The sequence below is a fragment of the Barbus barbus genome (assembly GCF_936440315.1).
Source record: "Barbus barbus genome assembly, chromosome: 26".
Taxonomy (NCBI): Eukaryota; Metazoa; Chordata; class Actinopteri; order Cypriniformes; family Cyprinidae; genus Barbus; species Barbus barbus.
In genome coordinates this window covers 23,320,569-23,348,430 of record NC_136754.1, presented here as the reverse complement: position 1 = coordinate 23,348,430, position 27,862 = coordinate 23,320,569, and the positions used below count along the sequence as shown (strand labels likewise).

The 27,862-nt window shown below is 41.8% G+C and overlaps 1 protein-coding gene across 1 annotated transcript; it reads left to right on the top strand.

Annotated features, from left to right (window-relative positions):
* mb21d2 (Mab-21 domain containing 2) lies at window positions 1–26,074 on the top strand. The gene is made up of 2 exons (XM_079379750.1): window positions 1–276; window positions 23,789–26,074. Exons 1-2 carry the CDS (start codon window positions 24–26, stop codon window positions 25,057–25,059), a joined length of 1,524 nt encoding a protein of 507 aa, XP_079235876.1. The 5' UTR covers window positions 1–23; the 3' UTR covers window positions 25,060–26,074.
* Window positions 26,075–27,862: the final 1,788 nt, after the last annotated feature.

The window sequence follows — 27,862 nt, the reverse complement described above, 5'->3', positions numbered from 1 at the left end:
CTGACGGTTCCTCTGGTGTGAAGATGGCGGTCCCAACTCAAAGCAGCCGGACCGGATCCGTTACCAGTCTGGGAAACAGTCCAACCGCAACACCGGGCGGCTTAAGCAACAACCACAAGCAGTGGTGCTGTCCTGAGCTTGATTTCAGGTCCGGAATGAAGATCGAAGAGCTCAACCGACTCATCCATGAATTCAGTAAACAAGACCAACGAGAGTATGATGACCAGAGGGCACTGGAAATACACACCGCCAAGGATTTCATCTTCTCCATGCTCGGTAACATCTATTTAAAACTCTTAAATATATTTTTAAAATAAGCATTATTAATATTCATTAGGCTATTCACCTATTTTTCACGATTCATCCATTATATTACCTAAATAAATGGTAGAATCTGTTTAGAATTACAGAATAATAATATTATATATATATATATATATATATATATATTACCCGTAATTCTGTATCAGGGGTTTTAGATATAGAATTTAAAATAGATTTATGTACTAATCTGGGTTATAAAATAATTCTTGCATGCTTATGTGAGTAGTTACAATCCCTGCTGTGTGCTTTAGCCAACATCTCAGTATTTTACATTATCTGAACACTGAATCCAGTTTGGTCTGCTCTTAAGCTGGTTTGTGTTTGACCTCTTGTGGAATAATAATTCTGCCATAGCTGGGTGAATGCATGCTACTGATCTGCTGTTTGAGAGGATCAGAATGATTATGTCCACATTGAAACCCCCAAACCACTAAATGAAAAAGTGAAGGTTGTAAAGAACAATTGCTTACCGGCAGCAAAAAATAAATAAATAAATAAATCATCAGTACCATGGACAGAGCAGACATAGTTGCATAAAAAATGTTAATTATCTAGTCCCGCAGACATACTGGGGTTAATTTAAATAAATAAATACATTAATAAATTAATTAAAAAGTGAATGACATGAGATCAGTTAGTATTTAAACATGGTCAAAATTTATGACTAATAATTAGAAAAAATAAAAAATTACAGTACAACTGGCTGTAATATCAATAACTTTTGTTTCTAGATCTTAATTCCTTACTTAGTATCGAACCCCTATTTTGGTTCATAGTATATGTGTGTTTAGGCCTATTTGTTATTAGACATTACTTTTTTTTTTCACTGATTGCCTAAAAATATTTTTCTGACACTGGGTTGTCTAAGACAGATTTAGTATTGGGACTGTTTTCAGCAGAAAATCAATAGGACTGTCCAGCGCTAGGTTTTTATTTCCAAACTAGGAGGAAGTGGGTGTAAGGCTGCATTCAGGCAGTTGTGGGAACCTCATATCCATTGAGGCAGAAGTAATGTACAGCTCTCTGTTTCTTTCTGTTCTCACACTTTCATTCACTGCCATTCACCAAAGGCTCAGTTAAGATAGCAGGAGGTTGACTGGCCTGCAGTGTCTATGTATGCAAATGAGACAGATGGAACAAAAGTAACACTGAATGTCTTTGAGAGTTGTAGCCTAGTCTAGTCTTTAAAGAACGACGGAGTGGAGGGGTGTGGGAACAGCATAAGATTCAACTTGAAAAGTACTAATCCTTATCTTTTTATATATAGGCTATATTTAAAATACGTTCGCATACGCTGTTTTCATTCAAATCAAAGGGTAAATAAACGTAGACGACATATATTTGTGCGGTGCGGCTGACAGAACAGCGTACACAGTTTGCATCCAGCGGATATTCTTCAAAATGGCGCTACGGTGATGCAGATAAGACAAATTGTTGAATAAAGTTGTTATTTTTATTTTCTTTGTGTACAAAAAGTATTCTCGTTGCTTCATAAAGTTAAAATTTAACCACTGATGGCAGATGGACTATTTTGGCGATGTCTTTCATATTTTTCTGGGCCTCGACAGTGCTTTTTACTTGGCAGTCAATGGGACAGTCACGAGCCTCACGGTTTTCATCCAAAATATCTTAAATTGTGTTCCGAAGACGAACAAAGCTTTTACTGGTTTGGAATGACATGGGGGTAAATGATTAATGACAAAATTTTCATTTTGGGGTGGAGTAACCCTTTAAGATGTTGTTGGCGGGCCTGAAAGAGCAATTTATACTTGTATGATCGAGTGATCTTGACACTCATCAGTAGTAGGGATGTGCGCTACGACTAATTTGACTGTCGTTTAAACAGAAGTTTTGTATCCGACTAGTCTAAATGTAAGAAACCTCCAAAAGATGGTAGGAAAAAAAACCTCTGTGCGTGTGTGTGTATAATAGCCTGCATTTGAAATACTTAATCTATGAATCACACTTAAATCCCTCAATGAATTCCGCTAAAACAGGTCACGATTATGCCTTACCTCACATTATCATCATCATCATAAAAAAAAAAAAAAAAAAAAAAAAAAGCATACACTTAACATCAGCTGGGGCAATGCCGAACAATGAAAAAATTCTTCATCTTCATATAACGTTAGCCAACATATTAAAACTAGTCAAAATCAATAGGAAAGTTTATCAAGGAAAAGCATAATACAGCTTTTAAAAATGTACTTAATGTAGGTTGTATCGTCTAAAAACAAAACAATGCAACAATGACTATTTTACTTAATCAGACCATGCGTTTTTGTTCAGTGAAATTAACATGTCAACGTGGTCTGGTGAAAGACGGGACCGGTGTTACGAGGCTGACGAGACGTGAGACGTGCGGATCCATATGCAAGGCTTTATTATAAAACATGGTCAGAAACAGGCAGGGTCAGACATCGGCAAACAGGTATGGCAAGGGCAAGACAGAGCAATCCGTGGAACAAGCGAGGGTCGACGATCAGCGAACAGTATCCAAAGGGGCAAGGCAGAGAGATAATCCAGAAACGGGAGCAATAGTCCAAACGGGGAGCGAACAGAGTCCAAACGGCAGAGGCAAAGGATAAATCCAGTAAACAAGGGCAGGGTCAGACACGGCAGGAACACAAGGCAAGACTAAGACTGTGACAATGACTATGGCTCTGTAAAGTTGCTATCGCTTGGTGAGTGATAACCGCTAACAATTACAGGAACAAAACAGAAACACGGAATGGCACGGTAAAGCAGCTAGCGCTGGGTGAGCACTATACGCAGGTCAATACTCGGCCCTGAGCAAGAGCAAGTCCCAGGCTTATATGGTGTGTGGTGGTGATTGAAATGATGATCAGGTGTGGGCGAGATAGAGAACAGCTGTGCGTGTCGTCAGTGCAATGTATTGTGGGAACTGTAGTCCGGTGTGCTGTACGAGTCCATGTGGTGAGTGAGTGACATCTGGTGGCGAGTTAACGGAAGAGCATGGCCAGGATTCGTGACATAGCCCCCCCCCCAAGGAGCGGCTTCCAGACGCTCCTATATAGTCCAGGAGGGCGGTGGAGCGGAGGCGGAACAGGGGGAGGGATGGAGGGCCAGGTCCGTGAGGAAGTGGGAAGACCGGGGACTGAGGCAGAACCGGCAGAGCAGGACACCCAGGCGGAACCGGAGACCAGGACAGAGCAAGAGCCCACCAGGGCGGAGCAGACGGACCAGGAGCCCACCAGGGCGGAGTAGATGACCACCAGACCGGAGTAGAAGACCACCACGGCGGAGCAGACGACCACCAGACCCGAGCAGAAGACCCCCACGGCGGAGCAGACGACCACCAGACCCGAGCAGAAGACCACCATGGCGGGGCAGACGACCACCAGACCCGAGCAAGAGCCCACCAGGGCGGAGTAGACGGACCAGGAGCCCACCAGACCGGAGTAGAAGACCACCACGGCGGAGCAGACGACCACCAGACCCGAGCAAGAGCCCACCAGGGCGGAGTAGACGGACCAGGAGCCCACCAGACCGGAGTAGAAGACCACCACGGCGGAGCAGACGACCACCAGACCCGAGCAGAAGACCACCATGGCGGGGCAGAGGACCACCAGACCTGAGCAGAAGACCCTCGCCAGGAAGCAGACTGGGCAGGAAACCATGGCAGAGTCTGAGATCTGGGGGAAACAGAGACAGACAACACAGGGAGAGCAGAGACAGACAATACAGGGAGAGCATTCATGATCTCAGGGGGCGTGGCAGGGCAGGACGAGGATTCATAGACTGCGTTTATAGCCGTGACAGGACAAGGCGTGAGCTCACAGACGGCATCTTTAGCCGTGACAGGACAGGGCGAGAGCTCACAGACGGCCTCTTTAGCCGTGACAGGACAGGGCATGAGCTCACAGACAGCCTCTTTGGCCGTGACAGAACAGGGCGTGAGCTCACAGACGGCCTCTTTGGCCGTGACAGGACAGACAGTGAGTTCAGGGGCGGCCTTCATGACCGTGACAGGGCAGACAGTGAGTTCAGAAACTGTCTCCATGGCCGTGACAGGGCAGACAGTGAGTTCAGGAACGGTCTCCATGGCCGTGACAGGGCAGACAGTGAGTTCAGGAACGGCCTCCATGGCCATGACAGGGCAGACCATGAGGTCAGGAACGGCCTCCGTGGCCGTGACAAGGCAGACCGTAAGTTCAGGAACGGCCTCCATGGCCATGACAGGGCAGACCATGAGGTCAGGAACGGCCTCCGTGGCCATGACAAGGCAGACCGTGAGTTCAGGAGTAGGTGCCACCACTTCGGGAGGTTCTGCAGCGGAAGCCGCCACCTCTGGAGGCACTGGAGCAGACTCGTGGACAGGAGAGGCCTCAGGAGCACAGTGTGCAGCCCACACACTCAAAATGGCAACCGCCATAACGGGAAGTACTGAGGTCAGGGGAACAGTCTCTGTAACAGACAGGGTTGAGGTCCTGGGAATGCCAGCTACTCGCACTGACATCAGTGGTGGGTCCATCACACTGGATATCAGACAGGGAACTTGAAGGACTGACCTTAAATCCTTGGGTGTGACAGACTCTGGCTGGAGCACTGTGACGTGGTGTGACTCTGGCTTGACAGCGACGACGTGAGCAGACTCTGGCTTGACAGCGACGACGTGAGCAGACTCTGGCTTGACAGCGACGACGTGAGCAGACTCTGGCTTGACAGCGACGACGTGAGCAGACTCTGGCTTGACAGCGACGACGTGAGCAGACTCTGGCTTGGCAGGCATGACGTGAAGGGGTGTTGTTGTTGCCACCATTTTGCGAGTGAGTGCGGTGTTGGGTTCCTCCGCGACACCCACAGTGAACGGAGAGCCCACACACAGCAAGGCATAATCCATGAATTGACTGAGTGACGCACGGGGACCCTCACGGATTAACTGTCGTTTGAGCGGCTGATTAATGCCCTCACAAAAAAAGTCTATTAGTGCATAGTCCGGCAGATCAGAAAAATAGGCGAGGTCTAAGTACTCCTGTATGTATTCCTCGAGCGGTCTCGAACCCTGCTCGAGGGTTAACAACAGTAGTGCAGTGTCCATACCTGGCCAATGTCTGTTAGAAAAGCCGCTGGATCCTCTTTTGGCCGAGTATTCTGTTACGGGGCTGACGAGACGTGAGACGTGCGGATCCATATGCAAGGCTTTATTATAAAACATGGTCAGAAACAGGCAGGGTCAGACATCGGCAAACAGGTATGGCAAGGGCAAGACAGAGCAATCCGTGGAACAAGCGAGGGTCGACGATCAGCGAACAGTATCCAAAGGGGCAAGGCAGAGAGATAATCCAGAAACGGGAGCAATAGTCCAAACGGGGAGCGAACAGAGTCCAAACGGCAGAGGCAAAGGATAAATCCAGTAAACAAGGGCAGGGTCAGACACGGCAGGAACACAAGGCAAGACTAAGACTGTGACAATGACTATGGCTCTGTAAAGTTGCTATCGCTTGGTGAGTGATAACCGCTAACAATTACAGGAACAAAACAGAAACACGGAATGGCACGGTAAAGCAGCTAGCGCTGGGTGAGCACTATACGCAGGTCAATACTCGGCCCTGAGCAAGAGCAAGTCCCAGGCTTATATGGTGTGTGGTGGTGATTGAAATGATGATCAGGTGTGGGCGAGATAGAGAACAGCTGTGCGTGTCGTCAGTGCAATGTATTGTGGGAACTGTAGTCCGGTGTGCTGTACGAGTCCATGTGGTGAGTGAGTGACATCTGGTGGCGAGTTAACGGAAGAGCATGGCCAGGATTCGTGACAACCGGAGGCGATTAACAATTATTCATGCACTCGAAAAAACATGCTCGGCCGGAACTGAAGTCTCAGACACGCAGTGATAACGGCAGGCAAGCCGATAGAGTTTCGGAAAGCGTCTGTACATCATGCACCACCACCGAAGTGGGTCTTCGTTTAGAGGAATTGACGGCTCCTTCCAGTAGAGCTCCAGCTCGTCTTCATTCATGGACTCTCTGTAGTCATCCCTAAAGAAAGCACTCAGACACATTTTCTTCTGTTTTGGAGTGCTGGTGCAGTCTTCATCAACAGTAACGCTGTTTTCATCATCATTTGATGGGAGGCTTTGGTACAGTGATGCGATATTGTCTCTCACAGCCTGTTGCATGCCCACTTGTAGAAAGCTAAGATGCTTGTGTCGCGGGTCAAGTGCAGAGGCAAGCAGTGCTGCACTTCCGGCCTTTTCTGTATCCACGGTACCTATCCTTCTCTCCAATGATGCTGCAACCGTCCCTTTGAACTCGGCAACTTTGTTTGAATCACCTGCTGCTGGGCAGAGATGCCTAGGAGGATTTATTGATAAAACAATTTAATTTGCAGATAAAGATTAAAGATCATATTATTATTAATAATAATACAAACACTATATTAAATATAATGTAGTCTATATTTGGCTATATTTATTTACCTGTTCAGTAAGCTTATTGTCACGGGAAACACAATGGAAACCAACACATATGTCTCGCTGCATAAAGCACTTTTGAGAGACTCCAGTACGGGTAGCATGGTTTCGATGGTCATCCAGTTCTCATCAGACAACTCCAAAGTCCTGGCGTCTGAAAGTTTGGTGACGGATCTGTCAGATAATACAGCAGAAATGGCCCATCTCTGTTCGTTTAGGCGTGCAAACATATCGCTGACTGAATTCCAGCGAGTTTTGCAGGACTGTATTAGTGTGTGTTGGGGCAAAGCTTGCTGTTCCTGCTTTTTCTTGAGTGCAACGGTTGCAACAGTGCTATGGTGAAAATGGCTCACTAGTCTTGTGCATGCACCAATTAACCGTGTCATGGCGTTAGCTTTAAATCCATCCGTTACCGCTAACTGGAGCGTGTGGGCAAAGCATGCAACTGACTCCCACTCGAGGTGTTGGTTGGCCAGCACGATGTTGCTTGCATTGTCGTGGATACAGGCAGTGACCTTGCCATTCAGATCCCAATTTGTAATTGCTGTTCAGAGGTGCTCTGCTAAATTTTCCGCGGTGTGGCGTTCATCGAGTGCGCGAGTCTGTAGTATGCTACTTTTGAATTCGCCTTCGATGATAAAGTGGCAAGTTATGGTCATGTAAGCCTCTGTTTTTAATGATGTCCAGCAATCTGTAGTTATTGCTACATAATCTGTCTTCTTCATATTCACAAGTATGTTCTGATGCGCCAGCTCCAAACGTGACGTGATCATTTTCCTCCCTGGTACTCTGTATTCAGGCTCAACAAAGTCCATGAGTTTGCGGAAGCCTTCTCCTTCGACAAAACTGAGTGGCAACAGGTCTCTTGATATCATCTCAGAGATCAGCTCGGTTATTTTTTCAGTGCGGACGACATCACAGCGGCGGCAGGTTGTAGTGAATGACGTTATTGGCATTTGCTGGCTTTGGCTAGCCTCTAAGTTAACTCCTACGTGCCTGTACTGAATATGATTACGCATCGCTCCAGTAGAGTTATTGTATGCCAATTTGCCATTACACAATTTACACACAACTTTTCAGTTTCCTTCTAATTCAAAATAATCCCACACCTTGCTCGTCTTTCGCATGGTCATTTTTGAGCTCGCCGCAATAACTGACACAAAGAAATTGCATATGCTAGGTCTGAGGTAAAAATGTAGTTTCCGCCCGATACACTTTAATATTTTTTTTTTTTAAGTATTATTTTTTAAACATTTTATTTTAACTTATTTAAAATGTCAAATGTAACGTAAAAATTATGGTAATTTGAATTATATTTTTTTTCTCTCTCACGTGTAATCAACTATTGTTTTCAGTGTCGACTAGTAGGAGCTGTACTGTTTAGTCGACTAGACCTGCACATCCCTAATCAGTAGCCTATGTGAACATGTTTTTTTGAAAAAAGTGCAGTCCTACTTTTTTTTCGGGGAAGCTGGCATAAGAAGTGTTGAAGACAGATTAAAAATATACATTAAGTGGCAAAAGAAAGCAAAGAACTTGACCATAGTAAGTGATTCCAAGGGCACTGAGTCATGCTGTCTCATTCAGGGAAATATGGAAGTGGATTGGTCTCAATAATAATTCACGCAGAAGACACGATGCACACATACGTAACCAAATTCACATCCATGAAACCCAATTTACGTGCACGAAAAAAAAATACTCACAAAACCAATTCACGTGCACAAAATAAGAATATATATTTATAAAATACATTTCACAAATGCATCACAGATGTTCAATTGTGTACAAAATGTTTTAATGTTTAAAATTCACCAGTGTATCATAGACTGTGAATGTGTGAATCACCTTGGATTTGTGTGTGTATTTTTGAGATTTTCCTGGCAGCAAACTCCTCCCACTTGGAACTCTCGTACTCTTTAGCCAATCAGTTTTGAGCCTGTCAGTTGACCAATCATAACCCGCTGTGGGCGTGCCGACCTGGATGTTACGTCATCAGCGCGAGACCATAGTTCGAGTTACGATTCAGGCCCTGTTCCAAATGGAACACTTCGGCTGTTTTCTCAAATGGAATGCTGCATTCTTCGGAGGTTGCATTTGTAGGCTGCATACGTCATAAAGATGATCTCATTTTAGAATAGTAACAGTTATAAATTTTACCATTATTCTTAGTTAAGCCAAAGTCACTTTAAGACAAGTAATGTCACTCTGCGGCCATCTTTGAAACGCCTCTCGGGCATCCAAGTGCAGCTCCTATCACTTTGTATGGGGAAACATCAAATTCTCCAAAACTGTTCACTAAGCTTATGATTAAAATTCATATTTGAAATCACCAATGAAATTGGACAACAACTGTGTCATAAATGTTGTTTGTTTTGCTCAAATAGCGTTATAAGAAGCTTATTTTTCAGGCTGGATCAGCCAGAGCACATGCGCAGTCCTGAGCGCGTGTCTCAGAGCACTGACTGTTTCTGTAGCAACCAGGACTTCTAACGGCATCTGCAGTGACGTGCTGACTTTCCCGATTAGCGATTGGCTCTTTCATTCAGAAGGCGGGGCTTCCTGCGTTTGAGTGGCCATATTAAGCGTTGCATTTTTCCCCATTCAAAGCTATACGAGTGACATCTTGGGTATTCTATAGTCTTTGGTTAAGTGTAAATTGTTGTAATATGCTTATGACCCGCGAATATAATGCTCAGTTAACTGAAATAAACCAGGCTTGATGACGTATGCAGCCTGCAAATGCAACCTCTGGAGTATGCAGCCTTCCATTTGAGGAATGGCCTTCATGTGCACTTTTGGTCTTGCAGACTTACAATGGCCGCCTCAGCAGAGGTATGTGCAGTTGATCGTTTCATTTCAGTTAGCTAGCCAAGTAAAGGTGTATTGTTTTATTTTTGCATGTTTACCAAAGTTTAAGAAGTTAAAGCCGTTTTTTAGACACACTCGTTAACGTGACCAATGTATAACGTGATCAATCTTGATTAGTCCAGAGTGTGGTTTGATTTAATATTGATCGATTCTTATGTTTATTTAATAAATAATCATTATTCATGTGGATACCATATACCACATTAAGTTATTTGATTCATAGACTCAATGCAAAGCATAAAATAAGATTTTGACTGATGGGATATGTCTTAAATAGAAGATTATGAAAATACAGTTTTTGGATATTTTTCAAGCATCTCTGTGTTTTTGTTTATTGAAGATACGAGAGAGCTGTCACAACAGAGCTTGCCTTGCGTCTCAAGTTCTGCGATGGCATGCATTCAGCTGATGATGATATATGTAATAACATGCACACATTGGAAACCATGTACTTTTCATTTAAGTTTGTTTGTGCTGCAGATACTATTTATTTCAGAATTGTGAGGCTGATGATGTACAAGTAGCTGCTGAGACAACCATGACCCTGCTATTCCAACTTCACTATCCCTACCACAAGTTGTAAGGTGATGTGAATCTTGAAGTTTCATTTGGAACTATAACTCTTCCAAAACAGTCATATTGCAACCTATCCATTTTGACAATTTCAACAGATTTTTTCCAAGTCATGCATTATTACTACATTTATTTTAGAACAGTACCCTACGTTAAGGCATAAAGCTTTGTTTTGCATTGTAAAATGTTCTTGTTATTGTTCTGGTTTTATGTCAGAATTAAAACATTCAAAACAAGTCAGTTGTTACAGTTGATGTATAATATTTATTAATTTATTAAAGTTAAAATTTTGTTAAGTTTTTCTGAATACTTTAAAATATCCATGAAATGACCTGACCATGATTAACTGTAATGTGCTTGTAACATGAAATATGAATTGACAGTTTTGAGGGAGTACAAGCGTAGCACAACTACAGCTGAGATTGGCTCGATACCAGTTTGACAATGTGCTAGAAGTTCTTCAGTCAAAGGGTATTCAAACCTCAATTACACTCAATGGCTGGTATAGTGTCCCATTTAGAGTCTGTAGCATTCTTTTAAAGTAAATTTCATGGCCGAATGATAAATACATGTATCGGTGTAATACATTGTCAAAATTTAATGAATCAAATGTGTTAGATCCAGTCAACACTATCTCTCTCTGTCAGAAGTCAGGGTGTGCCAGATTTTAGTCTGATATTCAAAGCAGTTAACACCTTGGCTTGTTAATACTTTTGGCTTATACTTTTTTAAGAGATGCAGATACAGAAAGAGCAGGAAGCATGAGATAAAGTGATCAAATTTACTGAACAATCTTTGTTACATTCCTTTTTATGATCATTCTGTCTTTGTCTGACCAGCATAAATTCCACAACTGTTACCAAGAAAATACAATTGCTGCTTCCCAACATCATCTTGTGTATTGTAATCTCAAAGATTTGTACATCACAACTCAACATAAGATTAAACATTAACAATAGTTAATCACAGTAATAAAATATAAAAAATAAGTAAATGAATATTGATTACATTAAGAGATGAATACATAAAGGTAAAGTACATAAAAGACAAAGATTATTGTGAAGGAAGAGGATTGTAACTCATCCAGATGTTGTGCCAAAGTGTTTAAATCCTGAAAAATGCAAGGAAAACAATTAGTGTGTATTAATTAAACAATGCATCCTGTTGCACAAATGGTACGTACAAACATACCGTTATTCAGACACTGTTTTTGTAAGGTCTATTCATCATTATATAAAGAATTCAAAATAATATATATGATGATGAGGGGAGGGTCAGCGCTAAGTGGGATCTCGGCTGGACATCGGCCACCCAGCGTTGCTGAACAAAAATAGGTCAATGAGCATAATTCCTTTTTCATTTTGGCCAGTATAAAAGACATTGTAGCTAACACAAGGCAGCTGCATTTTTGGCAACACTATCTGTATTCATAGCAGCTGCTGGCTTACATTGGTCACATTAACGAGTGTGTCTAAACAGCGGCTTTAACTTCTTAAACTTCGGTAAACATGCAAAAATAAAACAATACACCTTTACTTGGCTAGTTAACTGAAATTAAACAATCAGCTGCACATACCTCTGCTGAATAGTTTTTGTTTGTTTGTTTTATTATTGAATGCTTGAAAAAAGACAAAAAAAAAAAAAAAAAACAGTAACAACCGTCATCGACAGAACAGAACAATACAACAACCGTTCAGGCACATTCAGTCTTTCGGTCCAAAGGAAGTGCCAAGACCTTCAACAAAGTCATTGTTCTTATTGCTTTTATGTTCATAGAGAACTCAATAGAATCAAAATACATTTTCATTTCAAGTTTGAATCTTAAAAAAAGAGGTTTGCATTTAGAAAATTTACATTTATGAATATGATATTTAGCTAACAGGAAAATAAGGTTTATAAAATAAGCATCACTTTTTTTTTTCACATTCATGAAAGCCAAAAATGACATTGCTATAAGTAAAATCAAAATTAGGATTCACATAACATTTGATAAAGTCAAGAATGTCACACCAAAATGATGTTGTGTAAGAGCAATTCCAGAATAAATGTAAAGATGTTTCATTGTTTTCTAAACAGAAAGAACAGTTGGTATTAATATAATTTTTAAGTCTTTTAAGAGAGCACTTATCCGGGTAAACTCTATGAATCAACTTAAATGCAATTCCTCTCATTTTGTTAGTAATTAAATATTTGTGAGGTAATGACCAAACTTTCTTCCAGGGAATATACTGCTGCTGAATAGTAACTCAAACTGTGGTCTCGCGATGATGACATAACATCCAGGTGGGCACGCCCACAGCGGGTTATGTTTGGTTGACTGGCAGACTCAAATTTGATTGGCTAAAGAGTACGAGTGTCCCGTGTGGGAGGAGTTCGCTGCCAGGAAAGTCTCAAAAATACACACACAAATCCAAGGTGATTCACACATTGACAGTCCATGATACACTTGTAAATTTTAAACATTCAAAAGTTTTGTACACAATTGTACATCTGTGAATTGTGTTTTGCATTTGTGAAACGTATTTTATGAATATTCTTATTTTGCGCACGTGAATTGGTTTTGGAGAGTATATATTTATTTGGTGCACATAAATTCATGTGAATTTAGTTACGTATGTGTGCATCGTGTCTTTTGCGTGAATTATTATTGAGACCAATCTGCTTCCATAGGGAAGAGCTATATTAGAGTGCATCCCATTCCTCAAAGGGGACAGATAAATCTCAGCTTATAGTGGGCCTGGATGCTGAAGAACAATTACACATGCATGAGAACATTAAACTGCCGGCTGCATCTATACTCAGTAACTGATTGTATGTCTCCCTCTATGCTCTAAAAGCCAGTAGACACACGATAGAATGTAAACAACTCTAAAGAACATCACATTCCTCTGTTATTGATCTGCCTCTTTTTTTCAAGTGCTGGTGCTGACTTTCAGGTCCTCTTATCGACCAACTGAAAATAGATGCCAAAGGAGAGTGCTCTGCTGTCTGCAGTTAAGTGGAAGACCTTTGGTCACGTGACAGGAAGTGTGCAGTAGCACAGTGGTTCGAAAACTTGGTGGGGCAGCATTATTTTATAATGTTTGGTTAGACTTTTAGCAAATTTAGAATGATTCAGTTAGAATCGTAATGCAATTTTATTCAGTTTTAAAAATGTGTAAACAACAAACAATGTGCAATATATGCACACAACCAGCAAACTGATAATTTACAGTAGAGAAAACATTAATGCATTTCATATGTGTGTTTATTTATTGAATATTTTATATATATTATATAATATGAATATTTATTCATATTATTATTATTATTGTTCAAAGTTAAAATTAATTGAAAATAAATATTTTAATTTTTATACAATTATCAGCTGTAAGAATCTTTGTCTCAGTGCACCAGACAAGTGCTTTGCACAGTCTGACTTTTGTTGAAGCTTGGAATTAAACCACGGTGGAAGTCGTGGCCTAATGGTTAGAGAGTCGGCCTTGTAATCCAAAGGTTGCGGGTTCGAGTCCCCGGCCGGCAGGAATTGTAGGTGGGGAGAGTGAATTTCCAGCGCTCTCTCTCCACCCTCAATACCACGACTGAGGTGCCCTTGAGCATGGCACCGAACCCCCAACTGCTCCCCGGGCGCCGCAGCATAAATGGCTGCCCACTGCTCCGGGTGTGTATTCACGGTGTGTGTGTGTTCACTGCTGTGTGTGTGCACGTTGGATGGGTTAAATGCAGAGCACGAATTCCGAGTATGGGTCACCATACTTTTTTGAATGTCACTTCACTTCACATCATGTTGGTTCATCTGGCCCCCCCAACTGGACCTGGTTTTTCTCCATTCTGTCACTGATGGACTTAGGGTTCTTTGCCACTGTCACCTTTGATTTGCTTAGTTGGAGGCACTTCATTTTTGGCAATATTGTCAACTTTATTCCACATACACTATTTGAAGAGAACTAAACTGAGCTGGACTATGATGTCACTGAATCAATGATAAATTGACTTTAACTGAAACATTTCCTGTTTACTATTGTCCTCTTTTTTGAGCTGCTCTACAGCAGAATTTTGTTTCCACTATTGACACTATTTTCCTGTTTAACACTGTTAAAGGGGTCATATGATACGATTTCAAGTTTTGCTTTCTCTTTGGAGTGTTACAAGCTGATTGTGCATAGATAAGATCCCTGAATTGTAAAGACTAAAGTCTCAAAACCAAAGAGATATTCTTTATCAAAGTTAAGACTCTGCCACGCGCCCCTAAAACGGCTCATTCAAACACGCCCCCACATGTCTACGTGTCTACGTCACGATGTGGAAATATTTGCGTAAGGCGTGGTTTAACCACAGTAGTGTTGATGCAGCCATGATGCTGGGTGTTTCTAAAGAGAATGTGAAGGTACGTCATGCCGCGTTGCAAGCTGGGGCAAGCTCTGACAGAAGTCGATCCATTTCTTTGTTGGAAAGGTTAATGAAGTATAATTGTTGTCATTGTAAATCTTAATTTTTCCATGGCCACGGAGGAGAATCAGATTCATTCAGATTTGGTCACATTCAGCAGACAGACACAAGCACACTAATATTTATTTCAACAAATGACAACTAGAATTAAATCTAGTTTGTGAACAGTTTTGTGGCATTTTAAAATGCTGGCTTAATGTAGTAAGACAGTGATGCTAAAAAGACATGCAGATGAGGCCAGAATATTAATGCACATGTTTACTTGAACGTTAAGCGCTTTCGTCCCTTTAGAAATCGTAATAAAGAAAATGCTAAAGACAGTATTTAAAGTTCATATTTTGAGTTTTTCAAGTCAAGTCAAGTCACCTTTATTTATACAGCGCTTTTAACAATACAGATTGTCAAAGCACTTAACAGTATCAAATTGGAGGATAGAGTGTCAGTAATGTATAATAATAAGATTAAACACTCAATTTTCAGTTAAAGGCATTTCATTATTGAATTCAGAGATGTCATTGACTAACTCAGTTTAGTTTAAATAGTATCTTTGAAATCAAATTGATAATAATCACTAGAAATTAAGTGTCCCCAACTGAGCAAGCAAGAGGTGACAGTGGCAAGGAACCAAAACTCCCTCTGTGACAGAATGGAGAAAAAAAGAACCTTGGGAGAAACCAGTCTCAGTCGGGGGGCCAGTTCTCCTCTGGCCAGGATATTATTGTTTATTTATTGTTTACTTATTGTTTTAATTAAAATTTTAAATGTATTATATTTCTATTTTTATATTGTTGCAATTTCTAACAATAATAGTATTATGTTGTTAGGTATTTTATTATATTTTTAGTTATTTTCTTTTATTTTTAGTTGTATTGTATTTTTAGTCAAGGTCTTCACTGGGGATATGTCCCCGGGGCTCATCCAGGTGTCCGGCCTCCGCCGACGATCGTAGGCTGCATTAATTAGATCAACCGGAACTGTGAAGAAATACAGAGCTGAGTCTCATCAGCATAACAGTGAAAGCTAACACCATGTCTCCTGATAATATCTCCCAAGGGTAACATGTAAAGCGTGAAAAGTAACGGCCCTAGTACTGAGCCTTGATGTACTCCATACTGCACTTGTGATCGATATGATACCTCTTCATTCACTGCTACGAACTGATGGCGGTCAGATAAGTACGATTTGAACCATGCTAAGGCACTTCCACTAATACCAACAAAGTGTTCTAGTCTATTCAAAAGAATGTTGTGGTCGATAGTGTCGAACGCAGCGCTAAGATCCAGTAGAACTAATAAAGAGATACAACCATGATCAGATGATAGAAGCAGGTCATTTATAACTCTAATGAGAGCAGTCTCAGTACTATGATACGGTCTAAATCCTGACTGGAATTCCTCACAGATACCATTTTTCTTTAAGAAGGAATATAATTGTGAGGATACTACATTTTCTAGTATCTTTGACAGAAAAGGGAGATTTGAGATCGGTCTGCAATTAACTAGATCTTTGGGGTCAAGTTGTGGTTTTTTAATGAGATGCTTAATAACAGCCAATTTGAAGGTTTTGAGGACATATCCTAATGACAATGATGAATTAATAATAGCCAAAAGAGGATCTATGACTTCTGGAAGCAGCTCTTTTAGTAGTTTAGATGGAATAGTCTAACAATGTATAAGCTCAAAAGGGAATTGTATTTAAATAATTACGATTAATTATGATTAATGACAGTTATTTATATCGGCTGCCAGTAATAACTGTCGCAGAATTAAATTGCCATCAGCTGATTTGTCTGTCCAGTGAACATTCAGTGTAAGTTTGTATCAACTCTAAGAAACGGTATTTCCTTGGCCACAGAAAATACTTTCCTATTAATGCATTAGAGCATTGTAGCAAGGGTCAAAATCGTAAAGGGACATTTAATATGCAAGGCAGAATCAGAAACTCATGTAATTTGTGCACACAACTTTTATTAACGAAACACTAACGTAGACTAGTCTAACAAACAAACAAACATACAATCACTCATACATGGGAAAGGCTAATGAGCGTTGATGGATGAAACCATCAGGAAAACCAGAGAATGCAGTTATGGAGAAAGTCATTTAACTACCTGAGTAAAACCATCAGCACCATTTATAATGGGGTCTATAACTTATACTAAACCTCTGTTTCGTTTAGTTAAATGTTATACTTGCACTGCCTTTGGTCGGGTGTCCGGAATGCAGTCTCAGATGAAAGTCTCAATGGTTTCAAAGTTTTGGACTCCCGATCACGTTCTTCCGGGTTGAAGAGTGATGAATTCCAAAGATGTTCTGAAGTAGAAATGTTCTTTCCAGGTAGAAAGTGGAAAAGAGCGAAGAAAGAGATCTGCTGAGGTCCAAGGAGCTTGGTTGAATGGAAAGACAAGGCCGCAAAGGCCTGGCACAAAAACTTGTGAACAAGTTCTAGCTCACATCCTCTTAGGATCTAACAAAACCGCAGACTGCTTGGGCATCTCTGAAGTGAGCGCTTATCTGCTGTAGAGGTCACACCTCTGGGGTGTCAAATACCCAATGGAGTCCTGGATTTTTGGAGGGAAACTTTTACGACCCTTTGTCTCTGAACATGGTAATTTGCATAGGTAATTCGCCTGGGTTAATGCACAAACTTCTAAAAATTCTTAGGACACTAATATGTTGCATAGGTATCGACATGTAATATTCACTCTCAATTAGATCATCCGAAGACAAATTGATAGAGACTAAACAAGATGCAGCTAAAGTGATATTAACTAGTGATCTATCATAAGCATGCAGAAAACAGTGCACAATACACAAAAATATACAAGAACAGTAATAATATACACAATGACCTAAAAATATGTGTGTTCATTCAAAGAAGGGTTTTCTATGAATTAAGTAGAGAAGAGTCCATTTTTATGGTGTAATGTGTCTTTCCTAAGAGGAAGTGTTGCTCTACCCGCATTCCTTTGAGCAATAAAACCAGTGTTATCAGATGGGTTGCCATGGAACCAGAGACCTGGAGTCGTTGACAGACACACCAGCACCAGTATGTGTATTAGGTGGTGGGGGGGGGGGGGGGGGGGGTCTGTGACCATTTGTTAATCTAATAACTAATTGATTTGTTAAATCAAATGCAAAATTATTTGTCTGATTGGTCAAAATGCTACAATAGGGTCTAACATACATGTTGTTGGTTTAGATGATGTAACAAGTTTATAAAAATTTTCCTCTCCTATAGTAGAGAATGAGTGGAATTGTTCCTCAGGGGATCTATAGTGCGATATATATATCTGATGCGATACTGTAGCTGACGGCTGAATGGTTACAATTTCATCTCTGATAGTATCGATCTTGGAAGTAAAGTAGTTCATAAAGTCATTACTGCTGTGCTCTTGGGAAATGCCAACACCTGCTGATGCTTTATTTTTCGTTAATTTAGTGACTGTATTGAATAAATACCGGGGGTTATGTTTGTTTTCTTCTAGAAGAGACGAGAAGTAATCACATCTAGCAGTTTTAATCCTTTTCTGTAGGATAGGGTACTTTCCCGCCAAGCTATACGAAATACCTCTAGTTTTGTTTTCCTCTAGCTGCTCTCCATTTTCCGGGCTGCTCTCTTTAGGGTGCGTGTGTGCTCATTATACCACGGAGTCAGACTGTTTTCTTTGATCTTCCTTAAGCGTAAAGGAGCAACTGTATCTAAACGTGTTGTCTAACCCCAATAGAGTTCAGAATGTCTATGAATGCTGATCTTAATGCATCTTTTTCATTATCGACATGGATATTAAAATCACCAACAATTAAGACTTTATCTGCAGCCAGTACTAACTCAGATAGAAAATCAGCAAACTCTTTAATAAAGTCTGTATGGTGCCCTGGTGGCCTGTATACAGTAGCCAGTACAAACATCGCTGGGGATTTATCACTAACACGTGTTTCTCTAGATAATGTTATACGCAGCACCATAACTTCAAATAAGTTATACTTAAAGCCTGCCCTCTGACAAATACTGAGACTATTGCTATAAATTGTAGCAATACCTCCCCCTTTACCTTTTGGACGTGGCTCATTTTTATAGCAGTAATCTTGTGGGGTAGACTCATATAAAGTAATGTATTCATCTGGTTTTAGCCATGTTTCTGTCAAACAGAGCAAATCTAGGTTATGATCATTGATCAAATAATTTACAAAAAGGGACCTGATATTCAGTAAGCCAAGTTTTATCAAATGTTTCTCTGTATTGTAAACATTTTTTATTTGTTGAACATCAATTAAATTGTTACTCCTAATTTGGTTTGGACGTTTTCTGTATTTTCTAGTTCGGGGAACAGACACAGTCTCTATAGTGTGATATCTAGGTGAAGGAGTCTCTATGTGCTGAGAATTAACAGACTTCTGTGTCGTGAGGCGGCTAGCAGACGGTCGGTTTAGCCAGTCTGTCTGCTTCCTGACCTGGGCCCCAGTCAGGTACGAACTCTAAGACTATGTGCCATATTTCTAGAGAGAAGAGCGGCACCACCCCAGGAGGGATGAAGACCATCTCTTTTCAACAGGTCAGGTCTGCCCCAAAAACTCGTCCAATAGTCTATAAAGTCTATGCTATTCTGTGGGCACCACTTAGACATCCAGCCATTGAGTGACGACAGTCTGCTATGTATCTCATCACCCCGGTAAGCAGGGAGCTGGCCAGAGCATATTACAGTGTCTGACATCATACTTGCAAGTTCACACACCTCTTTAACATTATTTTTAGTGATCTCCGACTGGCGAAGTCGATCATTAGTGCCGACGTGGATAACAATCTTACTGAATTTACGTTTAGCATTAGCCAGCACTTTTAAATTTCCCAAGATGTCAGGCGCTCTGGCTCCCGGTAAACATTAGACTATGGTGGCTGGTGTTTCTATTTTCACATTCGGTACAATAGAATCGCCAATAACTAGAGCACTTACATCAGGTTTCTCAGTGGGTACATCAATGAGTGGGGAGAACCTGTTTGATGTTCTGATCGGAACGGAAGATCGGTGTTTTGACCCGCGACTAGGCCGCCTTACAGTCAACCAGTTGCCCTGCTGCATGGGCTCTAATGCCGGAACCGAACAATGTACAAGACTCCCTGAGCTAGTCGCATCCAAGGCCGTATCTACAGCCCTCACATTCTTACTATCCTCAACTAAAGTTTGGATGCGTGTCTCTAGTTCTAAAATCTCTGTCAGCCTATTTCCCTGCATTTATTACATGTGAATCTCTCATCGCCGACAGAGATAGATAAACTGTACATGTGGCAAGCAGTGCAAACAACAATAGCAGGAGAAGCCATTACTCACCTTGATTGATGAATGATACCAACTTAACTTACCACTTACCACTGTTGTTTGATGAACTCGTGAAAAATGGAGCGAGAGAGAAATGAAAACGGAGCGAGAAAAAAGAAAACAATAATAGGCGCGAATGAGTGGTAGGAGCGAATAATAGAAATGTGAATGAGTGGTTTTAAAAGTGAACTATCAAATTAGTTAAATTAGTTTGATAGATAATATCAGAAATATGGTGGGAATTAAGTTATATATTATCACTTTAAACAACAGAGAGTGAAAGTAAGGTAAAGATTCAATAAAAAAGCGGAGCTACAATCTTTTATTGATTCTTTTATTGAGTGACAGGCAGTGGGTTTAATAGGTAACATTATTAATAGATTTACTATCAGGTGTCTTCCCTTGGTGTTTTTACACTGAGAAAAGAAGAAAAAACACTGCATTGTCCAGTATTCTGTCAGAACGATGATCAGAGTTATTTTTGCAATTCTCGATGCAAAATGAATGACAAACAGTGGTGACATTTTCAACAATCACGACAGAAAATCAAAATACTGCCCTGAACTCAATAGTGGAACGGCAGTGCAATCCTCTCAAAATGGCAGATAAACATAACCAGATAAAGTAAATGAAAAGTGCTGCATAGTTAACAACACCCAATTTAACAAAAAGTGAGCAGAACTATTACTTATCAGCATTCAGTTACACAAAGTCTCAAAACAGCCTCCTGCTTTTAAGTACACAAACTTTCACTTAAACTATGTGGCACTATTCTATTATTAAACAAACCAACACACTATGTTGTTGACTATTAACAAACAATGTTGCAGCCTCTGAACTAGCGCTATGTATTTTTGGGGAAAGTGAGAGGGAGATTTTTTTTGATGAACAGAATCATCTCTGCGTGGTCAGGTGTTAATCTGTTTCTGCTGTCATTCACAATGTGTGACACTGAGCTAAACAGTCGTTCACTGTAAACACTACTGCACGGTGCTGAGAGGTATCTGTTTGCCATTTTGGTCAGAGAAGGGAACCTCACTTTGTTAACCTCCCAGTATTGCAGTGGTTTGTCCTCACGGGCCATTGGGGCCTCCCCAAGGTATGTCTAATTGTGCAGTAAAACCTACAGCAGATGGGGTCAGTGCTGCTGATGCTTGCTCATTTGCAATTTCATCAAATATATTGTCTAAACTGCTGCTGGCCTGGTCCCTGCGTGGTTTTCTGTTAGGTGGTTCATGCTGGTTGTGATCTTCCTGCTGCTTATCCTCTTCTGCAGTCAGCCTCTGCAGCTCAATCATTACCATCCCCTTGGGATTTGCAGCAGTGTCGGTGTTTGAGAAAAAAACACCTTTATACCTAAAACATACAAAACATGTAGGATCATTGTTTGGTCATTTGGGAATTCCACAAAGACATGCCAGCCAAGTAACTTGCATGGAATCCTATTCAGCGTTCACCTCTGAGTACACGCGCACACACACACACACGCACACACACACACACACACACACACACACGTGCACGCACACACACCTGCGCAGACACACACAGATACATAGGAGGCCTACCTCGGATCGAGTAAAGTTGCAAGGCTGTAGAGGGGGTTTCCTTCAATATCGCCAAATCTCTTCTTGACGGCTGCAGCTAACGTTCCCTTCATAGTTTTGATGCCGTGGTCATCCTCTGTCTTTCTAGATAGAAATCTTAGCAACACAGTGATCGCAGGAATCAGGTCTGCTGCCATGGCATCCAAAGAGCTTACTCTTCGCGTCAACTCCTCAAATGGACCCAGAATAGTTGCCGTCTTCTCCAGCAGTGTCCACTGGTTAGCCATGAGATTGTCAGGGAGCTCGTATTCAGACGCATACAGTATATACCTAGCGCCCGTTTCTGTTCGACCAGGGACTGGATCATGTAAAAGGTACTGTTCCAGCGTGTTTGGACATCTTGTTGGAGTCGTTTTGTGGGCTGATTTATCTGTAACTGGATGTCTTCGAGGCGGGAGTAGGCTAAAGCAGAATGTTTAAAATGCCCAACTATTCTGCGACCGACAGCCACAGCATCAGCAACACTTCTCTGAGAGAGGAGCCCCTCGTGAACCACTAGCTGGAGAGTGTGAGCAGCACAAGACAGGCTAGGGAGTCCAGCATCAGCCATGGCCTTAATCATATTTTTCGCGTTATCTCGGAGCACAACATGGACAGCACTTTTTGGGATGCCCCAAATCTGTAGCATGTCTTCGAATATATTAGCTATAGCTTGGCTGGTGTGAGAGCCCCGAAATGGTTTCGCTTGTAACATGATGTGGTGAGCCGTAAACGCCTTGTCTATCCACTGGGCTGTTAAACTGAGGAGAGACATTGGGCAGACACTACTAGTCCATATATCAGTTGTGAAGCTTATTGCCGTAGCATCATGCACCAGGGACATAACGTGATTTTTCACTCCATCGTACACCTTTGGCAACATTACATCTGTGACGTAGGGGCGACTGGGAATGTCATACCTTGGCTCTAGCACGCCAAGGAGATGGCGAAATCCGACATTATCGACAACCGAAAGTGGCTGGTCATCGAGCGCTATAAAGTGAGTAAGTGCCTCTGTTTTTTTTATGGCCCGTTGGCTGTCTTTGGACAGTTGTGCTCGCTTTTGCAAGACATTAGGTAAGCTTTGTTGCTGCCGCGGTCTTGCACTAGCATTAGTGAACTCTGTGTACTTAGCACTATGGTGCGTCTTCAGATGTTTAATCAAACTGCTTGTGTTAAATGATGTTCTTTCCTTTCCACCCCTTGACACTAGCGGTACAGATCTTACAAGCTGCCTTACTCCTATCGTCGTCTTTTATCTTAAAATATTCCCAAATTGCTGACATTGTTTACCGTTCTCGGTGAAAATATACCGGTCTGGTCTTGATGCTTTCACACACAAGCTTCTGGCCAGAATCTCCAAAGCCAAGTTTCCGGCTCGTTGTCTCCCTCTAGACATTGAAGTCAGGTAGGATAGCAAATCACATCCGCGTAGTGAAATACTGTTGAGTGGTATCGGTGCGTGGTATCAGCAATTTATGTACGAATACGAGTACGAGTATTTTAACAAAGTATCGCCCGATACCCGATACTGGTATCGGTGCATCCCTACTTACAACCAGAACAGCAAAGCATTTTATGGACGACCGTTTCATGAACCTAGGAGAGGAGGTAATTCTGACTTTTCTATGACAATCTGGCACTGTTCAAATGCGGACTTTTGCGCGTCGTGTGGGTGTGGGTGTGTGCGCGTGTGTGTGTGTGTGAGAGAGAGAGAGAGAGAGAGAGAGTGTCAGCATTCTTAATAGCGGCATGTGTGCAAACACATAACTTCATCACTGTGTCTGTCACGCGACTCTGTTCCCCTTTCGGGCTTGAACTGATAAACTAAGGACATTATTTACTGTCTTTAAGTTTATTTTGAAAGCTGACGCTCGCGATTATGGAAAGGGGTGTTACATTTCCAACGAGTGCTTGTGGTGTTGGCCAATCACAATGCACTGTGCTAGCTGGCCAATCGGAGCAGTGTTTGTCTGAAGGAGGGGCTTTGTAGAAAAGCGTTTGAGAGAGGCGGGGCATAGAGGACCTAAAATAATGTAGAGTATTTAAAAAAATAATGTGTTTTTTGAACATTAAAGGATGTCAACATATTCTGATACACCAAATACACAAAATAATGATCGTTAAAAAAGCATCATATGACCCCTTTAAGCTGCTTTGTCATAATCTGTATTGTATAAAATGCTATATAAATAAAGGTTATGTAACTGGACTCTGTTTTGTCTCTGTTTCAGGCATGGTGCAAAAGCTGGACCAAAAACTGCCTGTCGCAAATGAGTACCTGTTGTTGTCTGGTGGTGTGCGAGAAGGTGTGGTGGACATGGACCTCAATGAGCTTGGCATCTACAACCGTGGCTCCAACTATGACATGGCCTTCACCCTGTTGGTTCCTGCACTTAAATTGCACGACCGCAACCAGCCTGTCACGCTGGACATGCGCCAGTCAGCACTTGGTCACTCTTGGCTCAGCTTGCGACTTTTTGACGAGGGTACCATTAACCGTTGGCGGGACTGCTGCACGCTTACTGATCATCTGAATGGCACCACCAACTACTTCTTCTCACCTTCACTGGTAGCCGACTGGTTCCAAGAAGCTGTTGGACTAGTACTGGCAGAGTTACAGCGCAAGCCACAAAGGGGCACCCCGAGGGTGGAGCGAGTTGAGCATCACAACACGCTGCTCACTATAGTTTTAGGTGTGGGCAGCAGCCGCATACTTTATGACATTGTTCCTGTGGTGTCTTTTAAAGGCTGGCCTGCAGTTGCTCAGAGCTGGTTGATGGAGAACCACTTCTGGGATGGCAAAATCACAGAGGAGGAGGTTATCAGCGGTTTCTATCTGCTGCCTGCCTGCTCAGCCTCAGGTTGCAGAAAGAACGAGTGGCGTCTCTCTTTTGCCCGCAGCGAGGTTCAGTTGAAAAAGTGTATCTCACCAGGCCTCATGCAAGCTTACCAGGCTTGTAAGGCAATAGTTCTTAAGCTACTAGCCCAACCTACATCTGTCAGTCCCTATTACATACGTAGCATTATGTTGTGGGCCTGTGACCGACTACCTGCAAGCTATTTGTTACAGGAAGACTATGTTGCGCATTTCCTGCTAGGTCTCATAGATGACCTGCAGCACTGCCTTGTCAACAAGACCTGCCCTAACTATTTCATCCCACAGTGTAATATGTTGGAGCACTTGTGTTATGAGACTGCTATGTTTCATGCTCGTAAGCTAGCGCTAGTACGCTCGGCTCCAGCCGAGCACCTGCGCTCCATTATTGAGCAGGCCAAGGCAGCCAACAGACTGACGCAGGAGATGCAGCGTCGTGGGAGTTCCTCAGGACTGCTCGCTCCGCTTGTGGAGCCCTCCTCGGCTGATCACCAGCAATCAGATGACCGGCTGGCAAAGAAGCTACAGCAGTTAGTGACCGAGAATCCAGGGAAGTCTATCTCTGTGTTCATCAACCCTGATGACGTCACACGACCTCACTTCCGTATTGATGACAAGTTCTTTTGAAAACTATGGTCTATTTTCACTTCTCCTCTGCTATAATGGTTGAACCTGATGGGAATTTGATGCATGACACTGTCCAGAAACTGGAGCTGTCCCTATGCCTGTTTACATCAGACTGCAGAGGATTTTCTGGGGGAAATGTTCTGCAACAGCTCTATAGGGCTCACCTTACTGAGAGGCAAATCCAAACCACTTGCACCTGCAAAGGGTGAAAGCATAGTGGGTTTCACGGTGACTCTGAGAATAAAGGTCAGGGAAGGTGGGCAATGATTTACATAGTAGAAGAAAATATAATGTATGTCCTCCTGTGTTATGTTATTTTGAACAAAAATCTGATGTAATGATGAATGATCAGACATAGTTTTTTTGTTTTGCACCTGTGCTAAGTACACACATCCGTCACCTTTTTGTGTTATATAATGCTGTTTTTAAACCTGTGCAGTTAACTTGCCTTTCTATTTATTTAGAGGAAACGTCAAGTCAAGTCACCTTTATTTATATAGCGCTTTTAACAATGTAAATTGTGTCAAAGCAACTGCACAATATCAAAAAAGGAAAATAGTGTCAATAATGTAAAATGAAAAGAAAACAACAGAAGATTGTCAGAGAAAGCCAAACCTTTTCTATATATAAGGGATTGAAATCATATTCCCTTAAGTCCAATTAAAAAATTGTCCAGTTCAAATGAGAGGTTCTTGTATTGACAAAACTGTTGTTATAAGAATGCAGAATCGTTTAAAGGGGTGTGGGGTGCTTGACTTGTAGCCCTAACACTTTCACTGCTATTGGAGATTAAAAGGATGTTGTTTTGATTTATTATTTTTTTTTTTAGGAAAATGAATGAATGAAAGTGACAAGCAGCTATCCAATATACCACCTATCACCAATGTTAAGGGTGTCTCTAAACAAAAAACACAGAGTAGGACATCAGTCATCAGTTTGTACTGTACTGTACCTCAAAAACATCTAGCTTGGCTGTGTTGTTCCATCAGCAATTAAAGAATAGTACATTGTTTTGAAAGTTGTGTCGGTTTGGAACTTTGTTTAGTTTGCTCAAAATCAGTCCTTTGGATTTGTGCTATCAGTCCTTTAAAAATTTTAGCGCAGAAGTAAGAATTATGTAAGGAATAATTGACGACGGGCCATTGAATTATTAGAAAAATAATGCACGTTGTTGCCGTTACACCTCGGGTGTGCATTATTTTTCTAATAATTCAACCGTCCGGAGTCAATTATTTGCTTATACTACGGTTGCCACACCTCAGCACATTGATCAGATGATATATTTTGGAATTCGTCTGTACTTAATAGTACTTAAATTGCCATAGGCCTTTATCACACTTCCGTGTTCGAAAAGCAGAAGTTTCAAATAGTAGCGTAAAAAAACTTCTGCTCTAGTCTGTGTCAATGGCGGCGAGAACAGGGAGAAATTGTTGTTGCGTCCCTAAGTGCTCTAATAGTTCAACCAAACAACCCTATCTTAGTTTTCATTATTTTCCAACTGAGGAAGAAACTAAGAAAAGGTGGATTCACGCTATTCGGTGGGATGAAGGCAAAAGCTTTGCTGTTTCGAGAGGGAGTACGTATGTGTGCAGCCAGCATTTCACAGGGTCTTGACTACACGTCTACAACCGGGCGTAAACACCTGAAGCGAGGAGTTATACCATCGAGATTCGAATGGAAGAACTGGGGTAATGTTCACCAAAAACGTCCAAATGTATTGGATAGGATAACGTGCCAAAATTACAGTGGATCTAAGCTCGGCAATAAACAGCCTGCAGTCTGTTACGGACCCTTTTCACTGGTGGAACACGACTACTCAACGGGCCCTTCTCCTGGTGTTTTGGATGCTGCAGCAGAGAGAATAAGAGAGTTGGAGGCTAAGGTCCAAGGTCTTTCTGTCACTCACATACACATAGATCAATTTTGTCTCAGATGACGATTTCCGATTTTACACACGTTTTGCTTCAGAGAGAGTTTTCAGGATCTTCTGGGAATCTATTGAGCCATCGGCATCAAACCTTGTTTACTGGTCAAAGGCGCAGAGACAGGGACTTGAGACAGTACTAGGATCAAGCCCTAACAGGAAGCTCCAGCTCATTGAGTTTTTTCTGCAGGTCTACGAGAGAAGGACTTGGCAGATATCTTTAATGTGAGTACAACAGCTGTCAGCAGAGTCATCATAACATGGGCAAATTTTCTGTACCTGATTTTGGGATCCTTGCCTATATGGATGACAAGAGAGCAAGTAAGGGCAACCATGCCAGCAAAATTTCTGAAGTACTGCGCAGATGTCCGTGTAATTTTAGACTGTACTGAGATCGGGTGTGAAAACCCCACAGCACTGAAACTGCAATCTGAGATGTTTTCCCATTACAAAAACTACCCCACCTTTAACAGGTTAAAGGCTTGATTGGAGTTGCTCCATGTGGGGTAATAACCTTTGTTTTTCAGCTTTTCACTGGATCCATCTCTGACAGAGAGATAACAAAGCAGTCAGGACTTTTGGACCTGCTGGAGCCTGGAGACTGTTGTATGGCAGATAAAGGCTGTACCATAGGGAGACTGCTAGAGAATGTGGGAGCCAGACTTGTCATTCCTCCTTTCAAACGAGCAGCCCAACTCTCAAAAGAGGAGACAAACCGCACACAAGCAATAGCCCGTCTATGGATTGTGGTAGAGAGAGAGTCATTCGACGGATTAAGGAAAATCACATCTGGGACTCAACCATTCCTCTCACACTCACAGGCACAGTGAACCAGATTTGGGCAAACTCTTGTTTAATGGCTATTTATCAAGGCCACCT

Excerpts from the sequence above, each read along its gene's own strand:
- mb21d2 (XM_079379750.1), top strand. The coding sequence starts at position 24 with ATGGCGGTCCCAACTCAAAGCAGCCGGACCGGATCCGTTACCAGTCTG. Across the intron at positions 277-23,788 it reads TTTCATCTTCTCCATGCTCG|GCATGGTGCAAAAGCTGGAC; the intron begins GTAACATCTATT and ends TCTCTGTTTCAG.